We start from the raw sequence: 14,999 nt of genomic DNA on the forward strand, positions 1-14,999 counted from the left end.
ACAGAGTCATTTGAGATTTCGTAATATGGGTGTCCAGATGACAGTAATTAAAGTTTGAGAGGTTAAGAGTACAGTAGCATTGTTTTGTTGGAATAACTTGATGTGTCATGTATAAACGCATTATTCTTTTGCTGAGAGGAACACATCCTCGCCGTGTGTCCAATTACAATTTATGGCTTCTAGGATATTATTCTAAGGGGAAAAGTTGATGTAATGGCAAAGGAGGGCAGCACTGAGTATGTGACCATTTACAGATGACATTGTGTTCTCTTTTGGCTACTGGTGCGCAGTGTTGGAAAGGTACTTCGAAACTGTAGCTTGTCAAACTATGAGCAACCCATAAAAACTACAGTCAAGCTACCCTTTTGAAAAAACAATAAGCTACTCTATTAGCTACTAATAAAAAGGAGCTAACTTTATTACATTGAAGATATTTGAGAGGGTTGGACAATATCAAAGCAATTTAAGGGGGGACAACATATTTTTAAATATATAAAATCATAATTTATAAAAGTGAGTCGAAATATAAGATAAGTGTTTTATCGTGCTACACCTCTTCTTGTTGAAAAAAATTGCACAGTACTGTTTTAAAAACGCCTGAACTACTGCCCCGCTACTGAAAAATTTACTTAGTAGTGTTCTTTAAGATATTAACTCTGCAATACTGCTTGTGTGATGAGCAAAACGTCGTTTCAGTTTGAGAAATGCAATGAGATTATTTGTGATGACCAGATAAATCACTCTCTCTCATCTGTCTCTTTTTCTGTTTCTTCTTTAGAATCGCCTCGGTTGTCCACTGCCTCTGTTGGCAGTAATGACCGGGCCTCTACTGCTACGCTGTCCGATTGTTCTGACATCCAGCGGCCCGTAAGTTTGGTGTCCACCATTTCATCTGGATCAGGTTCTTCTCGGGACGACGTCCCCCTTTCAGGCATCCCATCCACTGTGCCCACTGAGGATAGCGTGGATCTGGAGTTGACCCCTGCTGGGGACCCCAGTAAGACTCAGGACACTAACCTGGACCAGGCATCCAGTCTCTTCCTCCGGCAAAATAGCAGCAACGCTGTAAACGACAACATCAACAGCTTCTCTCAACACACTTTTTCTCCGTTTGCTGCGAAAACTATGGCACCCAACCCTGAGCTCACCTACCTTGACCGGGTGGTCATGGAGATCCTTGAGACGGAGCGTATGTATGTGAGAGATCTGCGGAGTATCGTAGAGGTCAGCATCAGCCTTAATCTTTCCAGTTTTCAACTTTAATTTGTTAAACAATTGCTTGCGCTCAAGCTTCTTGATGTGAAACCAATAACACATGTGAAACCATGTTAGTTTGCAGCAGTTTATTGTTTTTATATACTGTTTTTTGTTAGACCTTTTCCTTTTGACTGCAAAGTTTGGTTCGTTTGGTTAGTGTGAAGGTTGTTTTACGAACTTGGGTGTGCATCATTGAACTACACCTAAGTCTGCATGGTCTGGGATGTGGTTCATATGAACTCCAGGATGGTTCGCAGTTGGCAATAGGCCCTAACTTGTGGTGTGAAGTATAATTAGCATCTTAACATGCATCTAGTAGGGCTGGGTGATATGGCAACAAATATTATTATATCTTGAAACTGGTGTCTTCTCCTCCTGAGTTGTTCATTAGGTACCTACTGTATACGTATATAGGCCTTAAGGCCAAAGTATACTTCGGTTGCGGCCCAGATTTTCTCGACATGTGGACAGTCATTGTCTACACGCACTGTTGGTGCATGCGCCTGTCGTTGACTGTACTAAAAGAGTGTCACAAAACAGTCATAATTCACATGCGTTGAACGCATTCGTATTCCCTCGCTGTTAAAAGAGTATGAAAGGCAACGCGGACAACAGGGTGCGATCCAATCCAGATCTTAGTAAAACTAAGTATACCCAGACCTTTACAGGTCTGCTCCCCGACCCAGTTTTTAGTTTTTCATGTATAACTTCGGATTCAGGTCAGGTTCGGAATTAATGAAAAAATACTCACTCACAGACATGCGTGAACGAACGAGTTAGGGGCTGCTCACACTGTTAACTGTTACTATACAATTACAAATGTTACCTACGATGCTTAAATAAAATACAGCCTATTGCAACAAATTTACTTGCTTGGAGAAGAAATTATAAAGAGTGAGGTTTGGGCTTGGGCTTAAAATGTTGGGTTTGGGCTTAAAATTTGACAGTACCGGTCGGGTCGAGTCACATGGTCTTGGGGATGGGCCAGGTTCAGGCTTTATTTTAATGCCCGTGCAGACCTCTAGAAGGCCTACAGTAGTAAACAGATGTCTCTACTTAACTGTGGTACTCGCATTGATGATGCAAACGTACCCTGGATCGGGCCAAAAAATATAAAGTGAAAAGAGATCAGCGGGTGTTGGGAGGTATAGAATCAAACTCACATTCAGACCAAGCAATCGAGCCAAGTTTAAAAATTACTTTAAATTACTCTGTGTTAGGTCTTCATAGATCATTCATGAGCTACATGTTTTAGACATGAGGAATGTCTACACTTTGTGACACAAAATCCAACTTAGAAATTGAAGATAGATGTTTGCGTCCCTATTGCGGTAGAAGCTAGTAATGGGTACCAGGTAGAATTCCCTGACATGTTGTGGTAGACGAACACTTTGTTAAATCAAATAATGAGCAGTCACAGATCAGCCATGATGGAGTGCCGCCAAAAGGACTCTTTGGAAAGGAAGACCGATTACTGGAGCTTTGGAGCTTGTCAAGAAAAGTTCAGGACATTGAGTCTGATTGCATGTGAAATGTTAACAAGAGTGTTGATAACAAATGTTAATCTCCAAGCTAACTAAATGGTAAATGTAAATAAAGCGTAAACCCTCGTTGTAGCTCTAAAGGACACTTCAGGTGAAAGTTATTTCACAGACCTGCTGCCAGATCAAGAACTTGCCAGGGACTTCTCAGTCCAGACAGAATCTCTTTTCTTGATCTGTTAATCCTAGTATTAGACAAAAACACTGCGAGGAAACTTCTCATAAAGGTGCTGTAAGCAAAGTTAGCGAGTTATTTGCTAGACTTAGCTAGTCTTATCCACTGAATTAGACTGCCCCCTACATCGAAATCCTACTTTTGGATGTCACAGAGACATCCCTATGTCAGTGATATCTGTCAGAATGTATAGACATTTTCTGTGTGCTATGCCAGAAAAAGTTTTTAGCCCTTTAAGTGGGAAAATTGTCAAACGGCTGAAATTATTATTTTTTTAATATTGTATTGTTGTCATACGATCCCTACAGTAAAGTGTACGGTCAACATACACCTAAACTCAAGGAAGCAGCCATTGTGATCTACAGTACCTCCAAACTGAACAAAGATACATTGTTTGGAAGTTTACTTTTGACTTAAGAGAAACTCTATTGAGCGCAACAGTCTGGCTCCAGAGGTAAAAATTCCATTAATTTTTTCCTCTGCCAGTTTTTTATATATATGATATATGCTTCTGCTGAAGCCACAGTCATGGCTATATTAGCTTAGTTTTTAAAAAATTGTGTTTCATAGTGTAATTCCTGGTGAATATCTAAACTACTCATGATCCTTAAGGGAAACAATCCTCCAATCAGAGAATCGCTGCAATTAAAGCACGGTAAAAGTCCTCTGCAGCGACCGCCCACTACCATGATGCACTGTGAATGGTGTAACTTAGTCAGACTACCTACATTTTCAAACTAATTATATTTGTTTATATCTGAATATATTGCAATAAAATTAAAATCTATTCTTTATATACTTATAACCAGCAACTTAATATCAATAGTTTTGTATTTTTCCATCATTTTTCATTCGATTATGTCATTATTAATGCTTCATGGGATTGCACTTCATTCCCTTATGAAAGACGACAAATACACAGTCTTGTGCCTTTGTCTTTTTGTCCAATTTTTAAATAGCCTACTTTTTGCTCCAAATCAAAGTTTTAATGTTGTGATTCACCTCGGAGCTGGTTCGTTTGTTTCCTGGCTTAGAACTCTTTTAAGGTGGATTTTATGAAGTCCCTGTGGGTAAAAACTGAATGGGAAAAATATTTCTGGAACCAAGGCAGCTGACAAAGTGGGCAAAGTGACATTCTGGAAGCAGTAAAGATTAAATGTAAGCCAGGCCTAGAGCATGTGCCCATATGATTGCATGATGAGTGTACTGTAGCTTTCATTATCCTAGTTCAGTGTGACCAGAGTCCCTTTAAGGCAAGTCAGTTGACTTGGTGGCCATCATGTTAACCTCCCCGGGTAGCTAAATTATATGTAGGCTATGGATCTTATTCAAGTTGTCTTATTTTGCTTCTTTACCTCTAATCACATTGGTCTAATGTGTATGCATAGAGTATAAAAAAATAGCTGATGCTTATCAAAAAGACGATTGGCTGTTTTAACAGAAAGGCAGGACTTCTTTTCCTACAATCACCAAATTGTGTTTGCAATTTCTCCCTTTCGTTTTTCTACAAGTGTCTCCTTCCTCTTAGAATGTCTCTGGTAATACTAAGACTGACTGAAGTATGTCTCACTATTGAGTTGTTATTCACTTAAGCTGATTATTCCATTATGAGATCAGTTTAGGACACTAGAATCAAAGTGGGCGTGTGTTTAAACCCATCAGAATGGTCTCTTCAAATCTCATACCTCATACTTAATTCTCCTGCTACTATATGTTATGTTAAAACACTTGAATAATTGTCTTCAAAAGAATCCATTACCATTAAGTGTAGGAATTGCGTATTATGATTCGTTAGCAGTCAGACATGTATTACACTGGAATTATCATGTTATGTAACGTCAGGTTTGACAATTGGATTGTGCCGATTGAGTCCTCCAAGTGCAATGCAATGTCACAGCTCAGATTGAGATTACAAACAGTCATGAGGTGCAAAAAAAATACTAACATATGTTAAAGCTGAAGTGTGCCATTTTTTGATGTTAAAATACTTTCTCTTATCCCCGCAGAGACTATAATACTATAATAAGCTCAAATATTATACATATAATAAGCCATTTATAGGTTGATTTCCCCAAAAGTCTAAAGACAGTGGCACTATTAAAACATGTTTGTTTTAGCATTCTGACCAGTCTGACACAGTAACATTTGGCTCAACCAATAGAAACTCATGAAACGTGCCTCAGAGCGACCGTACGCTCCCATGACACACTGTGAATGACGTAATTGAGTCGGTCTCCTTTCGCCCTAAACTACTTGTATATTTGTACATATTAGAATATTTTGCAATAAATGTGAAACATTGTGTTTCTATTCTTATAATCAACAACCTAAAATCAATAGTTTTATATATTCCCATCATTTTGTATTCAATGACATCATTCCTGATGCTTCATGGGATTGTAGTCCGTGCCCTCATGAAAGATGGTAAGTACCTTGTACCTTTGTTTTTATGTCCGATTTTCAAATAATTTTTTGCCTCAAAACAAAGTTTGTGATGTTGTGATTCACCTCAGAGCTGGTTGATTTGGTTCATGGCTTACAACTCTTTTATGAAGGATTTAATAAAAAGTCTATGGAAGGAATGAATGGGAAAATACTTCTGGAACCCAGACGGCTGAAAAAGTGGGCGGGCATTGTTGCGCTCTATAATGTACATTTGGGCGGGACAATTGATTTGGCCAACCAGTGGAAGAAGAGGGTAGTGATCAGGAACCCTGTTAAAAAACAGTCATTATTTTTTCAGTTCGGGTTGTTCATGCTAGTGGCGCAAGAAGCTTCAGCTTTAAAGGTGTGTTTAAAGAACACACACAAACAAAGCTGCGGCATGCATGTTACAGCCCTGAGGTAAATTAAATATTGCTCACTTTGATTTGTAGCACAAATCTTGTGTGCCGAATTCATTATTTCAAGGAAGTTTTTATTTTTCCTTTTAACGTCAGGTATGATAGAGAATAAATAAGCTTAGCAAACGATTTCTCACTGTAACTGCTGTCATATTATAACACCATAGATCAGTCAAATCTTTCTGTTTCTTAGATTAATTTCTCTGTGGATTTTAATGCAAGCTAGTTTTCTTTCTGTCGACATTCATGTTGGGCTTAATTAACATTTACAGGTTTCTCATTAGCTGAAATCCCACACATTAGTGTGAATTTGAAAATGAAAGTGGGCCTATTACATATCCCTGTGGTACACCAAAAAATATGAGAATTGTGTTTTTGGGAATTCAAGCCTTTCCTGCAAAATCATTGTTTCATTGCTTGGGTGTTTCATACAGTGCCTGTTCAGTATGACTTTCTTGTATTTGAACTGCTGTTTGCCTCAAGTCATGTGAAACTTGTGAGGTTTCTCATGCCTCAAATCTTTTATTTCATCTCAGCTGTGTAACAGTGATGTCTTTCAGTTCCCGCATGATGATACCTGTAAAATATGACAGTACAGATTCTTGGTTTGCTCATTGTTGAGATCCTTTTGGGTATGTTTTATCCTTTTAGGGCAAAGCATTCTGCTTTTTTTTTTTTTTTCAGATGTCATTTCCTGTTTGTTATTGAGAGCTCTGGTGCTGGTTTCTTAAACAGGAAGTAAGACACATGGTGGCAGATTGCAGTGGTTTCAACTTTGAAGCATTCACCGAAACTGCATTTTCTTAGAATTACACGTCACTTTGAGTACTGCAGTACTGTTAGCAGCTCTCTTAAGATTAACTACATGAATAACAAGTCCTTTATTTTAAATCCTTTTTTATAGTCACAAGTTGCTTTTCAAGAGGTGTGTTTATTTGTGCATTAATATTTGCAGGTGTCATTTGGAAGTAACATCTTTAGACAAATGTCAATATTTTGCAGTGTGCGTCTTTACTTAATAGGTGGCGACTACCAGTAGACTATGAAGTTTACAGTAATTAGACAAACAAAAACAGAAGACCTGACAGAAACACCTCCTACTTTAACCCTTTGTTCTGTAATGCTGTGAATGCATTCCATAGGGCAGGGATGGTCAGCTTGCAGTCTGCATCATGTAAAGATTGCATTCAGGCTAGGTTGTTATTGCTGCTATCTAACAGTAGAGGCCGCTTGTTCTGAACAGTTAATGTTTGCAAAAATGAGTAATAAAACATGAAAATTGACTACGATTTCACATTGCATGGAAACCGGCGTTGTGACCAGTTTATCCAATAGTGTTGCATAAAAAAATAAAATTGTCTAACTAAATATGATCGAATCGAATTGAGGGCTTGTAATCAGATCGAATCAGGAAATCTGTATCAATACCCAGCCCTAATATACAGTGTACAGTATGCAAGTGTTGCGAGCATAACTGTTTGTTTGACGTCAAAAGCAGAGAATAATCTGATGATTTCAAGTCTTGTGTAAAAAAAAAATTATTTTTTTATTTTGCTGTTGTCTGATTTGTTTTTAATCAGCAAATTGTTGGTACACTGAAAAAAATGACTAATAAGATTTATTTATTTTTTTATTTGCAAGTTAACTTCATGACATATTGATTAAAGTGAGTGAGTAAATTTAACTTTAAACATTTCAGTTAATATAGTAACTTACAAATCTGATGTACATACAGTAAAACCATGCATACTCATTAATTATGTAAGCCTGGTGCATGCTAGGAACACTGTTAGAACAGTTAGGTAAAATTAACTTAAAATTACCTGTAAAATGTACTTAAATTGTTGAATAAATATGACAAGGTTTTCTACTTTAAGATTGATACATGATGATTTATTGTAAAGTTAACAAACAATCATGAATAATATTTACTTGTAAGCTAGAACATTAATTTCAAATGTTTAAATTCAAGTACAAATGTAGAATTTACTTAATATTTTCAAGTTCATGCTTAAACCAACTTATTCAACGTATTTTCTGATATATTTACTTCCATCACAAAATAAAAATTTTTTTCAGTGTAGTTATCTGAATATTGGTGTGCATTTAAATGCACTCTGTAATAGAAGCCTATAAAAAAAAAAAGTCACCCATTTGACATCTGCTATGCAAAAATCATAAGTCTATTCGCTTAGAAAAGTAATTGCACACCTGTCCTCATCAAGCCGCATTTAAGGTATCTTTTATGCCTCGACACAAACGGTGCAGGACAAGTTACATGCCAGAATGTTATATTTGTTCAAATAGTAGTCTAATATTGATGCTTGCCTTGGCAAACACTATTAATATGCATTTGCATTTAATGCAACACCATATTAGGGCAAAGAGGTTGCCAGGTTGCCTGTGAACCTATAATTACTTTGGCAATGGTATATGTTTTTCATTAAGTTCAAGCTGTTTAGGTAACAGTGTAAACCTACATCCTGTCTGACAGTTGGACACCAATCAGTGCCCAAATACTCTTTATCCAAGTAAAGAACAAGGCTCTTAAAGATCTATCAGACATTAGCCCTCATTTAAACTTGGCAGTATATTTGCCTTCAGAACTAAGTTTGAATTGGGATGCTGTTTATGTAAATGAATGATTAATGCCCAATTTGGCCACATACCTCAGTCACACATGACCTCACTCCGGTGTGAGTCAGGATTACGCTGAGACTGCTGTGAAGTGAAGTGTGTCTGTCTGCATCCAGGGCTTCAGTGCCTGCCAGTCGCGTATTTAAAAGAGATCTGCAAGACCTCATCCGTTTAAAAATAACATTAAAGGGACAGTTGACCCAAAAATTAACATCATGTTGTTCCATCTGCATATTGCTTTTTTCTTCTGTAGAAAACAAAAGGAGGTATTAGGCAGTATGTCAGCCTTTGTCACCATTCACATAGATTGTATGGAACAATTATGCAATGAAAGTGAATGGTGACTGAGACAAACATCCTGCCTAATATCTCCTTTTGTGTTCCACAGAAAAAAAGAATGTGGGATGTACGCTCTACTTATATACCCGCCACTGAATGGGGCCGACTGCTAATCAGGGCTTAAAATAAACAAGTGCTTTTTCATGGCTTATAGTGGGCTGAGGTCAGTCATAATGATTGTGACGAGGAGGAGGGCATGGCCGGGCCGTGAGGGTGCATGGCCAGTGCTGAATCAGCTGATCAGCGGGAGAGTGAGATAAAGGGGAGCCGGAGATGCCAGTTCAAGAGAGAGAGAGACGCACGCGGCCATGTTGCATGTGTGTCTGTTTATGTTTGTTTATGCTGAGTTTCTTATTAAAATGTATGTTGACTGTTCAACCGGTTCTCGCCGCCTCCTTGCCTGTCCTTTAACTGTTACAATGATGTAATTACTTTTATCTCCCATATAGCATTTGTAAATTAAATATTAGACAGTCTTTAATACGCTTTTTGTTATGGAGTACAGAAAAAAGTGACACAACATGAAGAGATGCAGGTGGTATCAGTTGTCTGCTCTGATCTGAGTGGTTAAATGGTGAATGCATACAGAAAAAATAAAGCCATATTGCAGCCACTACATTTTCTACATACTTGTGGATAGGGATGTGATAATTTTCACATCATGATAATTGCTGAAGCTTTTATCAGTGTATACGGTATTATCACGTTATTGAATTACATTACAAAAATGGGTTGAAAGATAAACAAACTTTATTGTTAACAACTAGTTTAATAACTAGTTTAATTACTTTTTTCAATACCAAACTGGCCTTTTAAATTAACAGATAATAAAGGACTTTTAAAAGAACCCTGAACATTAAAAAAAAAGTTATTAAACATTGAAATAATTGCACGAAAAAATAAATAATATACAATAAAAAAAAAAAAAAGATGTAAACATTACTGTGTAGCTAGCAGAGTTTTAGCGAACTACTCTTAGGTCACTTGAAAGCAAGCTACACATTATCTGCAAATGGAAAAACAATGCACATTTTTGGTCGTCTTAGTTTTTACTTAGCTAGAGTGTTATCTCTCAGTTTTGGAAAATGAGCAGAACTGTCACAACTTCCCTTTATCTTGCTGAATTACGCACAATGATTGTGCCGCAAATGAGCGAACATGCTGGAGGTGTTCCCATTGGGAACATTTTGGTTCTTCAACCAACAATCCCTCTGCATTTTTGTGGAACCCAAAATACTTCCACAATTACGACTTAAAATGTTTAGAAGGTGAATAAAGGGTTGGCTATGTTTTTCCTTCAGCCATGCTTCTCGTTCAAGTTGGTTTTGTTTACATCAGATGTGTCATATATGCCGCGTACACACAGTGTTGTGAATTTTGATTTGTTGATGGAAAAAAACTACTTTGCAATCAGAAAAAAAAATCTAAACAATTTGGCTAAAAGGCCTGGGTAGCTCAGTGGCAAAATATGCTGGCTACCACCCCTGGAGTTCGCTAGTTCGAATCACAGGGCGTGCTGAGTGACTCCAGCCAGGTCTTGTAAGCAACCAAATTGGCCCAGTTGCTAGGGAGGGTAGAGTCACGTGGGGTAACCTCCTCGTGGTCGCTATAATGTGGTTCGTTCTCGGTGGTGCGCGTGGTGAGTTGAGCGCGGATGCCGCGGTGGATGGCGTGAAGCCTCCACACGCGCTATGTCTCCGTGGCAACGTGCTCAACAAGCCACGTGATAAGGTGTGCGGGTCAGATGCGAGTCAACTGGGATTCATCCTCCGTCACCTGGATTGAGGCGAATCACTACGCGACCACGAGGACTTAAAAAGCACACTGGGTATTGGGCATACCAAATTGGGTGAAAAAAATAAAAATTAAAATTAAAATTTTGGCTAAAAGGTTATCTAGAATTATTGACATTATTTTTAGTTCTCACAACTACAACATTGTGCATGTTAATTACCATGATATACCATATTACCGAATACCATCACATGCATAGTTGTGACTGGCATTCTTTGGGTTAGTTCACCCAAAAATGTATATTCTCATGATTGACTCACTTTTAAGCCATCCCAGATGTGTATGTCTTTCTTTCCTCAGTGGAACCGAAGTGAAGATTTTTATAAGAACATCTCAGCTCTGTTTGTCCATCCAATGCAAGTAAATGGGTGCCATCAGTCTGCTGTCTGTTTGACGGTCCAAAAGGCATATTTAGGCAGCATAAAAGTAATCCACAGGACTCCAGTCGATCAGTTAATGTCTTCTGAAGCAAATCAATATGTTTGTGTAAAAAATAAATAGATAATGAAAATGTAACTTTAAAAAAACGCTTCCTACTAGTAGTCGATGCATCACGTAGATGGCGCGTGACGTAAGCACGATGGCGTGTGACGTAAGCACAATGGCGCGTTCATGCGAGAAGTCGGAAGCGCGCACTTTGTTTACAACAGAGGAACGAATGTCACGTGAGAGTTATAGGTAATTTCAAACAGCATCCCAGTGCTGGCCGGAAGTAACGATTTGAAGTTAAAAACATTTTAATGATCGATTTGTTTCTTACACAAACCTATCGATTTGCTTCAGAAGACATTAACTGATTGACTGGAGTCGTGTGGATTACTTTTATGCTGCCTAAATATGCCTTTTGGACTGTTAAACAGACAGCAGACTGATGGCACCTGTTTACTTTCATTGTATGGAAAAAAAAGAGCTGAAATGTTCTTATAAAAATCTTCACTTCGGTTCTGCTGAAGAAGAAAATGCATACATATCTAGGATGGCTTAAGGGTGAGTAAATCATGAGAGAATTTTCATTTTTGGGTGAACTATTCCTTTAATGGATGAGATTGAACCAGGGATGCGATTACTATTATTGTTGTTGTTGTTGTTATTTTCAATTTATTTTGGCCACCTCGAACTCAAATTGCCCACATGAGCACCACGGCTCAATGTGTTGAAGCAAGTTATTAGATAATTAGATCATTTTGACCAATGCCAATCTAACCAGAATTAACTTTAATGTTATGGCTGATATTATAAGGCTGTACAACATATAGTACATTTACATTTATGTATTTTACAGATGCTTTTAACCAAAACAACTTATAATCCATTCAAAGGATTGTATGGATTTATCTATCTATCTATCTGTCTATCTATCTGTCTATCTGTCTCTCTGTCTGTCTGTCTGTCTGATATACCAATCTAGAGTTTGATTGGATTGTAAGTGAAATCTGGCATCAAAACATAAGGTACATTAGAAAATAGAAAGATAGATAGAAAGAAATAGTACACACCTTGAATTGGAAAAACTGCTTTCAATTTCAGCTTAAACAATGCCTGTATTTAAAATGCAAATATTGGCCGATATATTGTCAGCATCTTGGAGATGATGGTCACAAATTAGATGAATGTTTCCAATCTGAGCTAATAAAGTGTTACTGCACTCTCAGTCTACCAGTGAGTATACATGACTGCTTTTCTCTTTACAGGACTACCTCGCTCACATAATAGACACTGGAGACCTTCCCATCGGGCCAGAACAGGTGTGTGCTCTGTTTGGAAACATAGAGGACATCTATGAGTTCAACAGGTAAGGCATCATTATCATTCATTATTATTCAATTATTGCCCCAACAACCCAACACCAACAGCAAACAAGCACATACAGACAATGGTCCCTCAGCTTGCTTGTGCAAAACATTCCCTTAGTAACTGTAGTTTCCCCAAGAATACTATAGTTTCTACACTTATTGCTTCCACAGTAAAAATCTTAATCTCCTTCAAAAAGTGTAAGAAGCTTTCTGCATCTCATATACCAAGTTACCACAGTTTACCACAGTTATTGTAGTAGTGTCTATGTTATTTGGAGGAAACTTTGGTTACCATGATAATTTATTGTAAGGATAGTTGAGACTTGTGTTAGTGTTGTGTTGTAAAGCAACTGAGCAGGAATAACACACGAGAGCAGCACTTAAACCAGAAAGCTGATAAACCAGAAGTTGATAATGGAATATTAAGTGAAGGCTGATAACTAGCTTTTCCCGACAGGTATTTAATAATGAATAAAGTCTACACATAACACATATTTCCTTGGACATTTTCAGCTCCCTCGTTTACTTTAACTCCTTGCCAGTATTGTAAAGAACCACCTTAGGACAGATTTCATCCATGTATGCACTTCAAAGTTTTAGAAGTGTCACCTAGGGATGCTCTGATCAGGATTTTTACGGCCGATACCGATCAACAATCTTCTTGTCACCTGATCGTCCGATCCCGATTATTTCACTTTTTATCAGGATCTCTGTCATAACTGGCTATACACCTATCAGCCGCAACATTAAAACCACCTGCCTAGGGGCCTGGGTAGCTCAGTGGTAAAGACGCTGGCTACCACCCCTGGAGTTCGCTAGTTCAAATCCCAAGGCGTGCTGAGTGACTCCTGCCTGGTCTCCTAAGCAACCAAACTGACCCGGATGCTAGAGAGTGTAGAGTCACATGGGGTAACCTCCTCGTGATCGCTATAATGTGGTCAGTTCTCGGTGGGGTGCATGGTGAGTTGAGCGTTGTTGCCGCGGTGGATGGCGTGAAGCCTCCACACGCACTATGTCTCCGTGGCAACGCGCTCAACAAGCCACGTGATAAGATGCGCGGGTTGACGATCTCAGACGCGGAGGCAACTGGGATTCGTCCTCCACCACCTGGACTGAGGCGAATCACTACGTGACCACGAGGACTTAAAAGCACATTGGGAATTGGGCATTCCAAATTGGAAAAAAAAACAAAAAAAAAAACACCTGCCTAATGTTGTGTATGTCCCCCTCGTGCCCCCAAAAGAGCGCCAACCCGCATCTCAGAATAGCATTCTGAGATTATATTCTTCTCACCACAATTGTACAGAGTGGTAATCTGAGTTACGATAGATTTTTGTCAGTTCGAACCAGTCTGGCCATTTACTGTTGACCTCTCTTATCAACGAGACGTTTCCATCCACAGAACTGCCGCTCACTGGATTTTTTTACGTTTTTGGCACCATTCGGAGTAAACTCTAGAGACTGTTGTGTGTGAAAATCCCAAGAGATCAGCAGTTACAGAAATACTCAAACCAGCCCATCTGGCACCAACAATCATGCCACGGTCCAAATCACTAAGATCACATTTTTTCCCCATTCTGATGGTTGATGAGAACATTAACTAAAGCTCCTGACCCCTATCTGCATGACTTTAAGCATTACATTGCTTAATTCAGACAGAGTGATCATGACCTAGACTCAACACATACACAACAAATAAATAAATAAATGGACTTGAAATATAGATTTGAGTTTAACTTATTTTATTGCATTTGAAGAAGAGATTGCAAGAGAGTGTAATTTGAACTAATGTCAGTTATGTAGTTTAGCGGTCAGTAGAAGAGAAAATGTATTCCAAAAGTATTCCAAAAAGCCGTGAAATCGCATTTCACATTACTAGCCAAACAGATATTTTCTTATTATGGCCTGTACGTTTCAGGGCCCTGTTGTGGTTGATGCTTATTTTTTCATAGCTTTGACCACATTTATTATGCGTGTTCTTCTATACAAACTGCACAATATTGCAATGTACAATGGCTCGTTTGTTTACACAGAGTCCCTTTGTTCGAGCACGCTCCCTGCCTCAACATGATCTGAAAGAGAAAAAGAGAAGAGAGAAGCCATTAAACCGTCTGATAGCTTATCTATATTAACAATACATTTGCTTTGCTTTGTTTTGATTTGTTCTTTGACATGTGTCAGCCTCAGTTTCAACTATATTGTTATGAATTTAGCCGAGGTCAACCAAGATGATTTCTTCTACAGTATGTAGCTCCTCATGCCTCATTTTTAAACATTTATTGCAGTTGGCTAATCTAAAGCTACTTAATGAACACACAGGGTTTCTTTAGCTTTCTCACCATCTAACCATTCACCCAGCCATTATTTTTAAACATAATTGTTTCCTCATCTGTTGTCGAAGGTCTGTCTACCCCAGAGAGATCCTTTTCCCCTCCTAAAAAGAATACAGTAAGTGAGGGAATGATTGCCATGGTTCTGTTTAGAGTGGTTTGCCACAAATGCATGACACAGACAGTGTGGTCTTCATTTCCTTTGTTTGCTGTGGAGTTTGTGTTCTCTAACCATCTGAGTTGTTTGCTTTAAAATCCATGTAAGACATGGATGTGTTTAAAAGCTTTCA

The 14,999-nt window shown here is 38.3% G+C and overlaps 1 protein-coding gene across 1 annotated transcript in view; it reads left to right on the forward strand.

Moving 5' to 3' along the window:
- Positions 1-14,999, forward strand: part of LOC127456732 (pleckstrin homology domain-containing family G member 3) — an 84,604-nt gene that overhangs the window by 44,389 nt on the left and 25,216 nt on the right. The window contains exons 3-4 of the mRNA XM_051725267.1: positions 779-1,224; positions 12,278-12,378. Of these exons, the coding sequence (XP_051581227.1) occupies positions 779-1,224; positions 12,278-12,378 (547 nt within the window). The remainder of the gene's footprint in view (positions 1-778; positions 1,225-12,277; positions 12,379-14,999) is intronic.

The sequence above is a fragment of the Myxocyprinus asiaticus genome, chromosome 19 (assembly GCF_019703515.2).
Source record: "Myxocyprinus asiaticus isolate MX2 ecotype Aquarium Trade chromosome 19, UBuf_Myxa_2, whole genome shotgun sequence".
NCBI classification, from domain to species: domain Eukaryota; kingdom Metazoa; phylum Chordata; class Actinopteri; order Cypriniformes; family Catostomidae; genus Myxocyprinus; species Myxocyprinus asiaticus.